Source organism: Glandiceps talaboti, chromosome 4 (assembly GCF_964340395.1).
Source record: "Glandiceps talaboti chromosome 4, keGlaTala1.1, whole genome shotgun sequence".
Lineage (NCBI taxonomy): Eukaryota > Metazoa > Hemichordata > Enteropneusta > Spengelidae > Glandiceps > Glandiceps talaboti.
The window spans coordinates 28,007,989-28,026,891 of NC_135552.1; the positions used below are offsets into that span (position 1 = coordinate 28,007,989).

The following is an 18,903-nucleotide window of genomic DNA, read 5'->3' on the forward strand; positions in this document are numbered from 1 at the left end:
ACAAACGTCACAGTGACTACTTCAGATGTGTCTCCTGGCCGACAAAACAGGTGTTTCTTTGTACATTGATGGCGTTATCACTTATCGTCGACATGACATGGACTTGGAAATAGGCTTGATATTCTACAATCACAAAGTTTTGATAATTAATAAAATAATTTGCATATTACTTGAATCTACATGTCATGTATCTCCTAGCAACAATTTTTGTACGCATTTTTGCAGAATGTTATCAGATAATTATAAAACAGTGTCATTTGGATCACCCGACGTGAAACCGTCTTTACATGTTCACTGGTTTATGGTTGTTAGTATTTATTTGTAGTTATCTCTTTAAATTCTAATGGGGTTACCAAGAAAATAGTTAATTTTCAGTGAAAGAAGAACTTTAATATGTTTGATCTCTTATCCAATATCTAGCTCACTTACCATACATTAATTCTCGACTTAGCCTTGACTCAAAACGTTACGTAGAGGGCTGGCCTAAAAAAATAATTGTTTGGTTCCGGTTACCCGACCCCACCTAGTTTTTCACTGCCGACCCTGAACTTTTTTTTACGTATTCGAGAAAAAAATAATAAAATCGCAAAAATTGTGAAGTCTCAAGAGAAATAGTGGATGCGGAAACTGATAAACAAGGAATTGTAAAATTGTTCTTCCAATCTGTAATGGCTGTACATCTAATAGAAAGAAATAAATAACACAGAGACCTTTTGGAAAAGAATGGAAACCCTGAACCAGATATTCATACATGAACAAAATGTAATAAAATAAAATAAAAATCTACCTACCCCACCTATTCTAAAATTGAGCGTAATCGGAACCACAGAATATTTTTTTATTGGGTCTTACAAAATACTCGTATATAGAATATGTTATGCTGCCATGACTAACTTTGTATCAGCTACCTGTAAGCTACCAGTTGCAAGATCCTTGTGAAAAACAGTTACTGGAAAATTAGAAGTAAACGGAGACTGGGGTAAACATACTGACCTGATATATCTATAGATGTAAAGTTTTGACTTAGTGGTCAACTTGTAAGGTTTACTATATCAATTGCAGTCAGGTTTATCAGGTTATAAGTGGAAAGAGACTTTTATTATAAACGATGTGTTCTTTAGAAAGGAGAATACAGTATGTTTGTATGCATCCAGCTGCCAACGACCCCTCTTTCTCTCCCCATATTGTTATATTGTTGTACACAACCCTATCCCTCAATGCGCAGTAAAAACTTCCTAGGAGAATGGGGCGCACATGATATGCCAAGGTTCTGACATCAGCACCGTTACTCATAAAAATAACACTTTGTGTCATAATGCACTGCTGTTGCCAGTCATTATTCAATTCATTGTTTTTAATAATTTCCATGTCTGTCTTGTCTGTCTGTCTGATCAGGCATGTATAGGAACATACTGGTACCTGATAACACCGTCATGTCGATGTCTTCCTTGGAATAATGCACAGGACATCCTTTTGTCTGGTTGGCACATTTATTATCTGAGCTTGGAAAATAAAATACATTATTTACACGAAATAACAGAAAAAAAAGGTCGTCACTTTGTAACAAATATAAAGTACCAGATGGCAGCTTCAACGTCTGGCCTCTATGACCTTGTCATGATCTCTGACGCTATTTTCGTCTAAAGAGGAACGTTTCATAGCTACAAATATGCAAATGAGTTTCCCGTTCCAACATGGAGATGTGTTTAACTATGAAATACATCTGTCCTGACAACAAATTTTGAAAATATGAAAAATGCAGCATTTAAGAGTTATTATCAGCGTTTTCCTGTCTGGAAATATAATTTAGTGAGTAAATTGATATTGGAAAGGAACAATGAAAGTCTGGAATAAACCAGTAAGTCAGGCCACATCTCTTTGTTACAAAAGTTGAAAGTGCCATCTGACTGGTTATTAAAAGAAAATGTTCAACCAAAAATACACATGTAATAAAGCTATTTACAGTAATGTAGATATTCAAAATCTGTAAATTGTTTGACTTATGCAAGAAAGACTTCACATTCTTGTACTGACGTTTCCTGTCATGACATTCCAAAATATGTTTGTGAGTTTCAAGTCCATGTTCATTCACATCAAATGTCTGAAAATGGTACATATTCAACAGAGGGTTGTTTTTTTTCATTGTTTGGGAGGATAAATAGGATTTTTGTAATAAAAATATCATTTTTTGAAGGTTCTTCAAGCAATATTTGTGATGTACATGCATATATTCCCACACTTTAAAACGGTAAACAGTATAATTAATATGATGCTACTATTACTTCTAACTTGCAAAAAACACAGTACAGTACAATGTATATACATTTTTGTACTCTGGCCGATGGCAGTTTACATATCCAGTTTACAGGAAAACATTCCCTTTGAAACTGTTCTCTGTAGCACAAAATATATATCCAGGAAAAGTTTCAATATTTGGGGGGGGGGGGGCAATTTGTCAATATTGGGATACTTTACATGCCATAGGTATAAACATTCACCAAGCCAAGATGGGTCGAGATTGAGATGTCTGCTGAAAGACAGTTATGCAGCTGAAAATGTGTAAAACACTGTTGGCAAAGTAGTACAAGACAGTCAGTGAAAACACCAACAATTGAGTTATAATGAGCTATATTACAGTCATGTTGTTCAGTTTCAAACAAATATTTAATACAAGAAAAGTGTATATACATGTACATTCGCTCCTTTTAGTTAATTGTTTACATCAGTTAAGTACTAGTACACATTTCAAATGTATTAACCAATCAATCAATCAATCAATCAATCAATTGATCTACACACTGATTAGAATGCGACAAATCTGACAAATGTAAGTCTGCAAATTGCAATGCTTGACTTCATACCATGCATTATCCAGGGATAATTAGTATTCAAATATGTAAATTACATTAAGTATAGTTCAGGTATTCAATTTAATTGAAAACTTGCGATACATGAAGTAAAGGGATGCATACTGTATACTTGGGCATGTACAGCTATGAAAAAATCCTAATGTTAGAAACTGGATGAAGATTCAAGCAGTTCTGTACTCATTTTTGGCTGATAAATTTAAATACTGGAATTGCAGCTTGGTAGCCAAGTCTTTGTACACCTGCACTACACTAGTACCTGTTTTACAAATAGTTTTAACACTCTAGCTGAGGACTTGAAGTGTTACACTGTATAGATGAGGACTTGAAGTGTTACACTGTATAGCTGAGGACTTGAAGTGTTACACTGTATAGCTGAGGACTTGAAGTGTTACACTGTATAGCTGAGGACTTGAAGTGTTACACTGTATAGCTGAGGACTTGAAGTGTTACACTGTATCGTTAACAGAACATAAAATACCAGACAGACATGACAGATATTGCAAAGCATCTGCATGGAATGGGTGTCAGTAATGGCATTTATGACATGCAAGGTAATGACTGTGTCAAGACATTGTCACTGTACAAGTTACAACATAGGTAACAACCATTTCAATTACTTGATTGAATGAAACCAGTTTGGTATTAATTGAGATATATCCTTTCCACGCAAACACAGGATTAACATTTGATAAATTGCTTTCAGTTGGATGGTTGCTCCTCAAAATCTTAGACCATATGGAATTGACAATAGTTTGACCTGACCTGACCTGACCTAACAGAATGGAGAGGCTGTTGGATCAATGGTTTTGAAGACTGCCTTGAGGGAAGCTTTTTGAGGATCCATGGAGGGATCAAGTGGGTGATTAGGACTGTTACCAGATTGGTGCTGTAGTTGTGGTGGTGGTTGTTGTTGGTTCCCATAAACAGGTTGAGTCGGGCTTCCTTGCCCAAAAGTTTGTTGACCTCGTGGGTCATTATGTCTTGACATGTTTGGAGGCTGATTTGGACTCCCAGGACCATGCTGTGGTTTCCTCCGGGGGTCAAAACCTTGTGATTTGATTGGACTATCTAATCTATTTCTAGTCCTTGGGTCATAACTTGCTCCTGGTCCAAAGCTTTTTGGCTTTGATTTGAATCGAAGACCTTGTGGGAAAGAACTCACTTGTGGAAGTCTATGATAAGCACTAACAGGTTGAGTTGGGGCAGTGTCTGTTTCCTCTTCACCTTTTGGTGAATTTTGAGCCTCTGCTTGAAATTGTGGCCTTGAGTTAGGTCCAAGGTGTGTCCTATTATCAATGGATGCCTGTATTCTAGGGTCTCCTTTAGGTAATTTGGGTATTGAATAACTTCCAAGCTTTTTCCCTGGTTCCATCATTCTTGGTTCAGGATGCTGGCGTAGACTGCTTTCCATTGGAGCACGTGGCTCTGACAAAGACCGTTGCATCCTTTGATCCGTTACTTTTGGTTTATACATTGATGCAATGTCCACATTTGGAAATCGATTTCGGGGTGGTGGTTGATGTTGATGGTGGTGTAACATTGGTGGTGGTGGTGGTCGTTGATGGTGTTGTAACATTGGTGGTGGACGCTGTAATATTGATGGTGGTGGATGTTGTAATATTGATGGTGGTGGTGGTGGTGGTTGCTGTAATAATGGCGGAGGTTGTAACATGGAAGGTCTGGGAAGTCTGGGATCTGTACTTACACTCCTTTGAAGTCTTGGATCAATTTTCCGTTCTGGCTGTACATCAACTTGCCTTGCCTCAGCTTGCACAAATTGTTTTCTAGGGTCTAGATTCCTTGTTCTTGGATCTGACTGAGCTTGTGTTCGTGGATCTGCAGTTGTTCCCGTCTTGTTCGCTAGTCGAGGATCAACTTGTCTGTCTGAAGGTTGTCTTTTCAACCGTGGATCCGATGGCCTCTCTATGAGTGCTTTTGGTGTGGGTGGTGCTTTCATCTTAATCTTTTCAAGTAAGAAACTTTCCTCTGTGTCTTTCCAAACAAGAACCACTAAATCTGGTTTTTGAAACTGTTTTGGTGGTCTCTGTAACCTGGGATCACCAGGAGTCTTTGCCATACCACCACACTCCATCCTGATATCACTCACAGGTCCTGTTCTACTGACCGGATCTAATGGAATTGTTTGTTGTACATCTGGTGATTTGAGCTCCTGCATTCGATTGGGATCAGAAGAACTGATCATTCGTGGATCTGACGCAATATTCATTCTTAATGGTTCTATTTGGTTGCTTCCTTGCCTTTGATCAGCCTGAATAGTTGTTGGAGTTTCTGCTGGTGTTTGTTTCTGCAGTCTTGGATCCTGTCTCTGCATTCTTGGATCAATCCGTGGACTTTGCGGTTGAGCAGTATTTTGAGCACTGTTAACACTGGCAGTAGAAGTACTTTGTAAGAGTTGACCAATAATGTTCATTTGAGCGGCTGCAGCAGTATTGTCACCCTGCGATTGCGATACTTGTTGTCTGATGGTTTGTAAAATGGCTGTCAGAGGCTGAGATGAGCTAGAAGCACTGCCTGGCAATGGCATTGGAGTTGAAGGATCATCTTCATCACTGGAATACCAGTCGTCATCCTCTCCATCTATAACAGTGAAAAGAATGATGTCAGAGATCAACACAGCCTACAGTTTTAGAATATTATCAACTTATTACATTGTTCAAAAGAATAATCAAAGTACCATTCTTTACTGTTGTTCACTCCTATTATATATTTGGCTAAACTTTTCGAAATCTTGCTCAGAAACTACACATACTTGGTATCTACCTTGGCAAACATTTCTTCCATTTTTACAGATACTATTATATATGTTAAACTGGGTGAAGAATTTGCTCTATCGCAACTTTTTTTCTACAATACCTTGTTTTGTAAGTTGGAAATTTTACCACACTATCATACTATTGTACAGGTAAAAGGCAGTTGGTGACACATTTTTATTTGTAAGTCCATTCTTTGTAGACTTACACATTCTATCAACCAAAACTACACCAAGACAGCGACTAAATTTGACCAAGCGTTTGTGTTAGCGAGTCTCACACTGTGCTAAAAACTACCTACTAGAAGTGAATTTCTTTAATTATCAGTGTAATCTTTCACTAGTATATGTGAGTGTGTAGCGATATCAAGATTTGTCTGAATAACAGTTTGCCTTTATAGTTATTAAATGAAGTAGACTTTATTATTTGAAACCGAGGAACTTTTCTAAGTGGTTAGTTTTAGCACAGCTTATGACAAACTCAGAAGGTTGAAAGAATCATTGTTGTAAACTTACCAGCATCTTTATCAGCACCTTTCTGCTCCTCATCAGTTGGTGTTGAACCTCCCTCATGTTGTTTTTGTTGAATCCTTAGGAAAAGTTCTCTCTGCTTTGGTGCTAGGAACATTGGGACCCTAGGTGCTGGCTGAGCTGCTGCTTTTTTGATTTCACTGTCACTGGTGGCAGTACTACTGGCTGCAGAATCACTGTCTCTGTTCTCTTCATCAACTTTCACGGTTTTCTGACTGTCATCAGCACTTTCTGCCGAATCTACAAATGAGAAATACAAAATTGTTCAAAATGTTAATCATCAGTATCTGGGCTTTTATTATTTTACAAATTCTGGTTAGATAACTACGGAGTACTGAAGAGAGTCATCAAAACTCTACAGGACAGAGTAGTAGAGAGAATAACGACACTCCATTGGCCTGAGTATTTGTTTTTCTTGAACATGCAAAAACAAACTAAGCATCATTCTTACCTTGTGTTACTGAAGCCTGTGTGGAGGGATTTGAATAAAAGTTGTCATAGAAACGCTCTGTCCTAACAGGATTGCTGACTGGGCTTCCACCAGGTGGTAACTGTAGTTGTGTGACAGGCTTGGTCACAGGTTTTTCAGTCATATTTTCTTCACCTTGAGTCTGGCTATCAGATTCACAACTACCTTCTTTTTCTTCTGATCCATCTGCACTGTAAAAATGAAACCTAGACAAAACAAATACATAAAATGTTATCAAATACTAAATGTATTTCATGAAGATTAACATACCAGCTTCTCCTAAAAAAACACTTGGTAGAATGAAGCAATTTGTACATTTTAACTAGTTCTTCTGTATACTGTTTTATACAACAGAGAACTTTTAAGAAAACCTGGATTCCTATTTCTGAATACACTTTGTATCTACAACTTGTGCTATTCTCACCAGCACTAAACTTACTGAATGGATACACTACTTGATACATTATTCAGTTGACATGTTCTGTATTTTAGTATTCATTGTGGTCTATTACAAATCCTCTGATGTCAGGTGATACATATTTAACACTCTAAATGCTGTTAATTGTACATAAGGACGGTACATACATGTACACAACACAATTCAATATGAATTCTAATCAGGGATTGGGCTAAACTAAGATCTCAATCAAGCCAGTTCACTTCTCAAATTCTATCGTTAATTGTGACACCCCATCCCTCCAAATTTCTATGGTTGGAATGCTGTCATTAGCTATTCCCATACATGATGATAACTTTCCCAGGGAATGACTGCAAAGACTTTTATTTACTTTTCGCTATTGCAAACACTGAAAATGCTGAAAAGAGAAAGCATGCAGTACATAATATTGTTAAACAGAATGAATTTCACTTACAACTTTTTCTCTTTTTCCATGATAAGCTTGCCTTGTTCCCCAACAGGAGCTACTCTGATTTCAAACAGGGACGGTATACCACCACCACCACCACCACCACCACCAGCAGCAGCAGCAGCACCACCACCACCAGCAGCACTGCCTCCACCACCTCCACTGCCACCACCACCCATACTACCTGCAGGTGGTGACGTCATTGGTGTTGGTAGTAGAGGAGGTCGGTCATTATTAGGTATTGGCATAGGGGGCCCACAAACTATGGGCAATGGTTCATCTCTTTGGTTTAGAACCTGTAAATGAGTAAAAAACTTGTCATGGATGGAATACATTGAGACATGACATAAATTAGACTACACTGCACTGCACTATACTACACTACACTACACTACACTACACTACACTACACTACACTACACTACACTACACTGCACTACACTGCACTACACTACACTGCACTACACTACACTACACTGCACTGCACTACACTACACTACACTGTCAAATAATATACTTGTGTAATACCATTGTAAAATTTGTTCAGTTTTATGTCATTTTTCTGGTATTATGTTTGCATAATTTTGTACAATATTGACATGACATTTGTCTGGTATTATATTGACATACTACTCTAGTCTATACATATTTCCTCTTTTTACACACAGAACACAATAAATGTAAAGTTTTAAAACCAAAATGTTTATTATCAGAAAAAAACAACAAGTGGTCCTACCTTTTCCAACAATGGTCTTGTTTCATCTGTCAGTGGTGCATGCGAAAATTTACAGTTGTTTCCTTGGTAACACTCTGCTCCAGTGTGGAAAAACTTACAAGGATACTGACGTAGTAAAGTTAAGGTGAAAATATCATGCAGTCATAATCAGTATCTAGAGACACAGAATGTGGTAAGGATTTCTTGAAATAAACTATTTTATGGTTTAACTTTAACATATCAATAATCATCAGGCACAGAATGTGACAAGATTTTATTGAATTGAATCATGTGTACAAAGATGTAATTTTGTAAAACTTCCCATCTCCATTTAACTTCATTTCTGGACACATGATTAACCTTTTTCCTTAAAACGGAATTTTACTGCTCACATTACTCATTTACTCTTTTAGTAAGCTATTGACTTAGGTTCTCACATTATTAGTCAAAGATGACAGGTTCTCACATTAGTCAAAGACAACAGCATTTAACCATTAGATAGGATCACTATTTTGTTTAAGAAAGATCAATTTTTTCTACAGCTCAATCAGACAAACAGAAAACTGTTTTCCATAACCAAAGCTAAATCCTACTTCAACTTGAGCCTTTAATGGCAGCTTAAGTCCAGCCTGTCCAATAAACACATACGTAGACTAAATGTATAAAAATGTATCTACATTTCGAAACAGTCTGAATGTCTACACTGTCTCTGAAGACTGGGAGACCAACAAATGCATTTTAGCAGACATTACGGTAAAGGATATCATGTAAATACAGACAGGTTTCTCCTTTGGCACAGCTTCCATTTAAATAAAACTTACATAATTCTTGTTTTTTATGTGGCATAACGTCATGATTGAAAGGACAATCTCCACCCTGTAACAAAGAAAGTTAAAATGAAACTTAGACGAAAATAAAGCTGTGTGTACATATCAGCTTCCATGCCTTTGGCTATCTTCTTTCCTACTGTATGGTACATTAATTGAAATTACATCATAGTGGTTGACAAATCATTAGTTTACTAGACAGCATTCCATTTTTGATAGTAATTTGTTCCTCAGGCTGTTTTGTAGCTGTTTCCACCTGTTCAAATTCACAAATTGACATTCTTATGTAAATAGATGTATAATAATCAAATACTAATCAATCCCTTATTCAATACTATGGCCACTGGCCTTATGTTCAAACATTTACAATTATTATATGACATAGATGTAACAATGAATTGAAATCCCTTGGATATTGTAACAGAATGTCGTACACAGTGTGATTATTGTCCACAACCTGTCCCTTTCATTCTCTTACCTTTGCACATTTTCCTTCCAGAAAAAATTTACACGGAACTTGGCTGACAGGTCTTCTGTCTCGTTTAGGTGGGCCACCTTGTCCCCTTCCTCTCCCTCTCATTCCACCTCTCCCTCTACCCCTACCCCTACCCATTTGCTGAAAGATAAATATAACATAGTTTGTTTAATAATCATGTAAAGAGCACTGAGACGCAGTATAGTGACCGTTTAAGAGATTAAATAATATTTTATCAGTTACTTTATATTCACCAAAGGACTTCTGATCACTGAATTGATTATCATATCAATTTCCAGCTAATTCAAGAATATGAACTTACAACTGATGAATATGGGTGTAAGATGCTATAGATTACACAACAGAATTGCCACATAGACTAACAGTAATATACAGAATGTTGTATATTGGAAACAGACAAACAAAATCAAGACACTTCTTGACAGAGATGACTTTGACAAAATATTAGCAAATGTATTTAACAGTGAATTTTCCTGTCACAAAACAAAATTTCAAACCACGAGATATTCTATGTATCTTTAGAACAAGTCTATTAATAACTGTACTCTAGGCATCATCAAATTCAGTGCATGTAAATTAAACCTTGTCGTTCACTCTTATTTGCTGTGCAGTAAAACTTTTTCAACTTACCGGTAATAGTCTTGGCCCAGGGTGTTCTCCATCATGTTCCATCTCTTCTTCTTCACCCCAATCATCTTCAAATGGAGGACCCCGAGGTGGCTGACCCCTCCCAAAGCCAGGGTGTGGAAACATAAACCCTGGAGGGGGTGGTCTACCAAACATTGGTCCACCACCACCTCCTCCAACACCTCTTTCAATGAACCTGTCATGTGGTCTGTCGTAGGGATCAGCCTCATCAAAAGAATCACTGTAATCTGAATGTGATGGACTTCTTGATGGTGGTGTCTATGGAAAAAGAATTAAATAACATTTATGTAGATAGTAGTGACTCACTACGGTGGGTGTCTTGATGGTGGAGTCTACGGAAAAAGAATCAAACATGTAAACACTGATAAAACTCACTCAATGTGGCTGGCTAATGTGATCATTTAGTTGCATCCACCCAATCATTAGTGCAGCTATTTTGGTGTTGTTGAAAACCTAGTCTGTAGGATATGAAGTGCCATGCCACTCTATCAGAGAAGCCTGATTAGGGTTAAACAATATGATCTATCTTAGTCTATCGAAAGTGAAGACTGACTAGGGTTGAACAATATTATCTATCTTACAGTCTATTGCAAACCTTGGCTCAAAAGGTTTAAATTCATTTATCATTTTAATTCCATCTTTTTTCAAACTCAAGGAAATTTTAATCATTTACTCAATGATAACCATCTTTTTTTCAGAATATTGTGTCAACTGAGTTTTCCTTTACTGATTTTTTTCATACCTCAGATCTAGATCTATGTCTTCTCCTTTTTTTCCTCTTCCTTCGTTCCCTCTCCTTTTCTTTTTCCCTTTCTCGCTTCCTTTTCCTTTTCCTTCTCCGATGTCTTTCTTCTCTACGAAGCCTTTCCTCTTCTTTCAGTCTTTCTTCCTCCTCATCATCATCACCACTCTCCTCATCTTCCCTCACCTGTTCAACATTTTCATCATTTTCTTCAACTTCATCACCTGAAACATCATCTTGGTCTTCTTCACGTTGTACTACCTCTGTCTTTTCTTCCACATCCCCCTCTCCCTTCTCCTCCTCCTCCTCTTCACCATCCTCTTCATCATCTTCTTCACCACCAGAGTCTAATATTTCTCCTTCTTCAAGCTCTCCCTCCTCTTTTTCATCATCATCTTCTGGCTCTGTCTCTATTCCGTCTTCTCCACCATTTTCATTATCTTTGATTTTGATCTCCTTCCTGTTGACAAAATATAAATATCCAGTCACTAAAGAGTTTCAGATATAAAGTTCATTTTCCGTTTCTACATTTCCTAAATCTCTTTAATGTAGCATTGAAAAATATTACAGTATAACATACATATCCACTCTCATCAAACTCATTAGTATGTGTTAGTGAGACCTGTCATAGATTATATCTTCTTTATTACCTACTTATTAAATTTACATTTGTAGATAAAATAAATAATACATTTTTGAGGTAGGTAAAAGGAGACCAGAAAATAGCTACTTGCTAATCAAGTCTGTCTCCTTAGACACTGTAAATAACATTTATAATAAATACATGACAACTGTGGAAACTTCCAGGAACAGTATTTTACCTCAAACTAAGGGGTCAAAATAGAACTAGAAGGTTGATTTATTCTCACATGTGCATATATAGTAATTAATGCATGTGAAGCGTGTGGAGTGAAAGTCATGTTGTCAACAACGAAATCAAATGAACTGGTATTTTTATAATGCACCTAGGTGGTGCAATTCTATTTCAAATATTGCATCTATCAAATAACAATACATTCAGTAGCTAGACGAGAAGGGTGTGTCTACACAGAATGAAGGAATTAATTTTCTACTGACAAGTTTATCAACAAATAGTGATAGTTGTAAAGAAGCCAACTGCATATCCATCAAATAAAATGGATATTGAAGGGAATTTGGCTTCAAATCATTACAAATACTTTCCTTCAGTATGCAATCTGGAGATGTCATTTTTTTGCATTTCAAAATGTTTGGATTTTGTGTTTGCTTAATCATAACCCCCCCCCCCCCCCAATCTATGCTTTAATTCACGATCTTTCACTTTTAAATTAAAATTATCATACTGAAGTGTACAGAACTTACAGCACAAGAAAGTGAACAATTTTGTTTTTCATAGAATGATCAGAGGTGTGAATGGAAAAGGCAAAAACACTCAGGTGAAATTAACACCTCTACTACTATCCTCTTCAAATAAAAGTTGATATTTCCTTTGTATCAAGGTCACAATGTGTTTATAATACACTTAAAACCTAGTGATTATATAACCTATCACATACTCAGTATCAAAATGACACTTTTATTTTTCAAGTCAAATGCACAGTTCATTAACAAGACAACCCAATTTTTACTATTTTTTTTGAGTGGAACCAGTGTATTTCCATGAGTTTTATTTTTCAATTCAATAGCACAGTTCCTTGACGAGATACACAGTTTTTACTATTTAGTGACTGAAACCAGTGTATTCCCATGAATGCAATGATTTTATTCTTTCAAAGAAACATGTTGTTGGAGTCATAAAGCTCTGGGCTAATGCTGAACAAGACTTCATGGCCCCTTTCACTGAAACTACTGCAGCTTTTAAGTGACAAACTTTAGATTATTTTGCAGCATTTAAGCTTCATCTATATAACTTACTAAAGTACATGTTTTATACACCCCCCCCCCCCCCCCCCCCCGGGTTAAATTCTACAAAATCATCTGATCACAATTCATATTATTACTCCCACTATTTATTTCTGGATCACAAAATCAACTTGATTATAATGTAAATATACATTATCTTTGAAAGAATAACTCTAGAGGTAAAGTAGTTTAAAATGTGGGCTTCTATGTAGGAATGGAATATAATTCCGTAAAATTTATTTCTTTTAATAACAGTGAAATATGGTCAGTGGCATACAAATCTGTAATGCAATGTTATGTAATGAAAGTGAAGGTCTAATAATATAAAGAAGTAAAATAAATTTGCCCTTGAGAAATAATTCCAATAAATGGCAAGATTCCTTCATATGCTTTCAAAATAAACTGTGAACATCATTGCACTGCTGAATCACACAACTCACCATTTTTTTGTATTCATACTTTCCTTTTTGTTCACATACATAATTCATAAATTCAACCACCATAATTTTCAATGCTTTATCTAGTCATAGTAAATTTCTACTAAACTAGTGCATGTACATACATGTACCATGATGTCATTTATCTATCTGCAAAATAACTTACTATATATACATTTCCATTCATTAAGTATGGTAATATTTGTATAAAAAAACAGCAGTAGCAAAATTAAAACTGGGACTGATCTAAAATTTATATGTAGGACATATTGATGAGTACTACATGGTGTGATTTACCTGTACATTTCCTGCCCCTTGCTAAGAATACATTTATTAAAGTGCATTTACATATTTTTTATTGATAAATTTAGCTTTCGTCCTAGCCTATTCAACAGTTTCATTGTGTTCATCCTAAGGTACAACAACTGATCATCTCTGCATAGTAGGTCTGGGACTTTAATGGGTTTTAAAACAGGGCGATTGTAACTCATTTTCCAACAAAGAGATGTGAGAATACCTTTCTCGGAAATCATGAAAATTGCATTGAAACTAGTTTATTGTTTGACTATTTTTTCAATTTATTAATGTCACATGTTTACAATGGAATTAGCTTATAGCTTCTTTTTTAGTGTTGGGGTGGTGGAAGGAGGAGTGGGGAGGCAAGTGGAACACTGTTTGTTTGGAAAACCTAGGTAAAAATACGTATTTAAATTTCATATATGAAATAATTTCACATAGTAACACATACAAACAATATTACTTTACAAGTAATATAAAAATGCAGACAAAGTGTCAAGGAATCATTCATCTGTTTCTTTCTTTTTTGAAACTTTTGACCTGGGTCACTTTTCAGTGAAGTTTTACACTCTTTGGGGAACATGTATGTCTAGAAAAACAACAGTTGAATTAAATAGATGTTCCCTACGTGATTAAGACTTAGTGTGTTTGTTCACAGTTACTGTTAATCCTTGACATCAACTGTACTACATATGTACCTTTGAAATGCAAGTCGTGAACATTTTCAGACTTGCATGTAAATGCAAGACAGAGTGCATTACTAAGCTAATATACTTTTGAATGTTTGCCAAAAGTGAAGAATTCTAGGAAACAATATATTTTCCAAGACAAAGGTTTGAAGATCCTTGCTGAAGTGGAATTTCTTTCCATTTCCAAAATAATCATGTAGCACTACTTAGTATAACCACATTACTTTCAATTTCTGCACTGCCACTGACCTTGTCCGAGATACATGATCAAACTGACATGGGATTTATATTCATGGCAGTCAGTTTTTGAATATGTTGGCGACATGACTTTCATTAGATATGTCAGTGCCATTAAGAAATAAATCAATCCCTTTGGCTGAAAACGTTTGGTAATTCACAACCATTCACTCATGTCCTCAGAATTTCTTAAATTTCTGTCTCTCTTCTTGAGTCGTATTGCAAATAAAATTATTGTATCTTATTCTCTGGTTCAAGTTAGCTTTCAAAAATATCATAATTATCAATTCTTACCTTAAAATTACCATGGCAACATAACGAGCTAAATATTTTTTTTTGCAATAACTGTTCGACTCAATACATTTAGTACATGGAACATGATGAAATCTGATCATATAATTTACTACATTCAGCCAATTTTCCATATTGAGTCTTATGCCTGTATGAAATAGTGCAATTTGGCGATAATAACACCAAGTTTGTTTCAATTTGTAAATGTCACTGAACTCTACCTTGTATGCCTGCTCAACTTACATAGCTGCCTAGGTACCCAGGAACTAGTAAATTGTGTAAAATTGGTTGAGATAAACGTTTGCCATCAATTTAAATCATATGTGGGTCAGTATTGCAATTATTATCCTGGGTGTATTTCATGACACACTAGCCTAGACATTATTACACATAGATCATGACACTGTTTAGTTTACAAGAACGCCAGTAGATTCATGTAAATGTCCTCTGCATCCACTCCTCACTGAATAACTGATGTGCATGCACGAAAACAGGCACATTATCTCAGATTTCCCTTTCTACATTATTGAGGATCCTAAAGTCTTACAAAATCATGATTGACATTAGGATCATGTGTGCATTCTTACACTTTCATTTTATATAGTCCCACTTCCTGGACACAAGAATATTTTTCCTCACATAACCTTTGACCTACTGGGCACAATCTTAAATACTGATGTGGATCACTCACAGTGTGTCAAATATCAAATGACCTAATTGTTCGTGAACTTCTGATTTCACTAGAAAACCTACATGAATTCACCAATAAATCATTCACAATAATTTATCAATGTTGCCCCCATGTACTTTGTGTATCAGTTTATTATGTGTCAACATATTTGAAATGTAGTGTTTTTTTCATGATTTTGGCCAGCTGGTCGTCACATCCTACAGAAAAGATTTTTTAAGGCCAAGTTGTACAGTATAGGTCCAAGGGCTGGTAAACATGGGATGACTGCCAAGTATTTTGCTTTTAGTGACCTTGAGCTCTTAGCTTACCAGTAGAAATAAACAAACATTTCTGGTTTTTAGTTTTTCAATTTCTCTGTATAAATGATATCCATAATTCAATTTTCATAACTATGCCAAATGTAAATTTTCATAACTGTGCCAAATTTCAACTTATAAGGTCCAACACACACCCACTTAAACTGCGCAACTCTCAGTCTGGATGCCAGCATAGTCTCTAACTGAACCGCCAGTGGATTTACACGTGAGTGGAGGTGTAAATCGTAACTTATAGGAGTTGGTCTAGCACAACCCACCTCACTAGATTATAATCAAAAATACATTTTCCTTAGTTTTTTCCCCCATTTTATGTGTGTACTCATTGACTATTCATCACATATACTATAAAATGTAAATTCTGTCATATGCCCTACACATTCCCTACTCCAAAGTATAAAACCTTACTATAAATAGCAAATGACAACAATTGACAGATGCTTTTTTCCCTATGTGTCAAAACCATCCATAATTATTACTCATAATATCATCATTAAAATATAAATGCTGCTTTTCTTCGTCACTGAACTATACCCTTGCAATATTGAATTTACACAGTATTTTTGTTAGGGGCGGCAAGTAGGTAAAATCTACAAGGGTTCACATGTCATTTTCACCTGGGTTCCCAAACAAAATTACCATAGACTCTATGGGAAAACACTACCATTTTTCCCTTAGCAAAACACTGGCAACATAACCACCAGGCTAACTATTGTTGCATCATATTTGGGACATTTGTTACCCATTCCGTATGGCAGGTAGACAATCACCCCATGGTATATTAAATGTGCCCTGCATTGTTGGGAAAATTATGTGGCACATGTTCCACAGTGTATAACGGAGAAGTACTAGTAAATGATTAACACTGTATTGCCTGATACTGGATTCCTCCAGTGTATATTATGCAAATATTGAAATTTAACTATCAAAAGCAACTGATAGCTAGCTTTCACATAGTAACCTGCTGCTAGTTATGAGATATACAATGATCCCGGTCAAAGGTCGTTACTGGTATTCAACCCAGTCGTCTGGCGGCGGCAATATCTCCTAAACTCATTGTAGTAGTTAAGAGTGTAAGAAACCTCACAAAACCCATAGTTTGCCTTTCACAGGCAGTCATTGTAATGTCTGTAATGAGACTAGCTTGACAGGTGAGAAGAGAAAAGAACAAATATAACATGATACATGTAGCTTTATGATTGGCTGGCAGGGTAATGGCAGCCATGATTGAAATTTGCATAAGGTCAGAGGGCACTGACATATGTACACTAGTCCCTAGCTTATTCATGTTATTATATTGGATGACTTACCATATGTACATGCAACAAGCTCTAATTTTCATAAGTCTTCGGAATATATGCATAAAGATGCAAGTTTGTCCAAAATTGGCGTTCACAGAATAAATGAAATTTACCTTTGTTGCCATAGAAACATAAGGTCAACAAATGAATTAGAAACAATTTCTTTTGAATTTGACAGGTTTCCCACTGTATTAGAAATTACATACTGTTGATATTTTTATGAACAATTTCTTGTAGACAATCTTGGATCAAATGTAGTTAATTTGTTGTTCCCGATCTATATTCTAAATAAATGGTATTTTTTTTAAACACTATGCTGCGAGGAGAAAAGTATACTATTAGCAAATATTCCTCTCTCATTTAGTACTCAAAATGATCAAAACTTACCTCTTTCCACTGGTTCCCATCTCATCAGATTTAGAATTTATTTCAAAAAAAGAAGCACCCCTTTCATAAAATTGTAGAAATTTGTAGAAGTATGTCTGTGTTTTCTTTTGTTGGGGTTATTAGTAACTAATTACGAATTGGAAACACTAGTCAGAGGAAAACCAACATTTGGTTTATGGATTTCCATTAAAAATGTTAAATCAACATGATATATTTTAAATTTAGATTTGAAAAATATGAAAAAAATTAATTGGCTATAATTAGAACGAGATTAAATGACATTCAATAGAGGAAATTCACTTATAACAACTGTTTCTTAATTTACATGATTAGGCAGACTGTGTACATTTAATAAAATTTAAAATGTTTTTCTCCACCACTCCTCAGATGGTCTTAAGACTTTCCAAATTAATGCAAGGATACAATTTCCATGAGAAAAAATACCTATTTTTTGAATTTATTTTAAGTGATCATTATGTCATATGCTGCTGCCCTTACACTTCCTTGAAGTTTGATTAATCCAAATGACCTTACACAAAGTCTAAAATGTGAAGAGAATTGAGACGGAGAAGAAGGGAAATAAGAGAGAAGTTGCAGAAAATTACTGAGGATCTTTGAATAGTATAGTATACAGAAAATATGAGACAACTTGTTACAAGTTGTATGGTTGGGTTTTGTGAGGTTGACATACTTACACCATAAACTGAAAGAGAGAAGTGAGATTGTCCCGACACAGCTAGCTCAGTACAATGAACGTCAGACAAACATTGTCGTCTGAGTGGCATAGACAACAAGTCCAAGGTACTACAGCTATTACGCTGCAGAGTTGCATGCCCCGATGGCGACGACCAGCTGTTCTCAATTTACATAATTTATGCATCATATTTGCATAATTTATGTAAGCTTACCATAAACGACCGATTTTTGGGAATTTCCCCCTTCAAAATACCGAATTTACGTATTAGAAGATGAAAATTCCATCGTAAGATTGAAAATGTTCAGCATTATTGAATCCACAAAGCGTTACTTGACCTTTCATTCTCGCCCTGTTCTGTTTCTTTCTTTTCATCACCGTTCACTAAGGGTGGGGGATTTTCAAACAGGCTTTCAAGAGCCATTTCGCCTACTAAAAAGTTGTGACCGCATATACAAACGGTATAGTTGTGTTCTAGAGATCGTAAGGTGTATACTCGTAGTATTTATGCTGCTTTCTTGCTCCTTTTCACGCGAAGAAATCTGGAATTTTTCCACGCAGTAATTGTCACATCCTTTCGCCTGGTATCAAATATGGCGACTGTGAAAGAACGTGGACTGAGACTGCGCACTAGTGACGTCATTAATACGGTATCCGAAATAGAACATGGGTAAAAATAGTTTAAGTATTTTTTTTGTCTATAGTTTTTCCACTTTCAAAAATTACCGTCCCCCTAACTTCAAATAAAGT

At 35.8% G+C, this 18,903-nt stretch overlaps 1 protein-coding gene across 1 annotated transcript; it reads right to left on the bottom strand.

Moving 5' to 3' along the window:
- Positions 1-1,482: 1,482 nt before the first annotated feature.
- On the bottom strand, positions 1,483-18,741 carry LOC144434439 (uncharacterized). Its single transcript, XM_078122888.1, has 11 exons — positions 18,492-18,741; positions 11,130-11,394; positions 10,942-11,081; positions 10,175-10,448; positions 9,527-9,664; positions 8,986-9,097; positions 8,243-8,352; positions 7,513-7,802; positions 6,623-6,846; positions 6,157-6,411; positions 1,483-5,468 (listed from the first exon to the last, which is right to left on the bottom strand). The coding sequence occupies exons 1-11, from the start codon at positions 18,575-18,577 to the stop codon at positions 3,643-3,645; spliced, it is 3,720 nt and encodes a 1,239-aa protein (XP_077979014.1). The 5' UTR covers positions 18,578-18,741; the 3' UTR covers positions 1,483-3,642.
- Between the last annotated feature and the right edge of the window lie 162 nt (positions 18,742-18,903).

Coding starts and splice junctions, on each gene's coding strand:
- LOC144434439 (XM_078122888.1), bottom strand. CDS start 18,577: ATGGCTCTTGAAAGCCTGTTTGAAAATCCCCCACCCTTAGTGAACGGT. Junction 8,353..8,985: donor AACCTGTCTGTATTTACATG/ATATCCTTTACC, acceptor TAACTTTACTAC/GTCAGTATCCTTGTAAGTTT. Junction 5,469..6,156: donor AGGTGCTGATAAAGATGCTG/GTAAGTTTACAA, acceptor TCACTGTTATAG/ATGGAGAGGATGACGACTGG.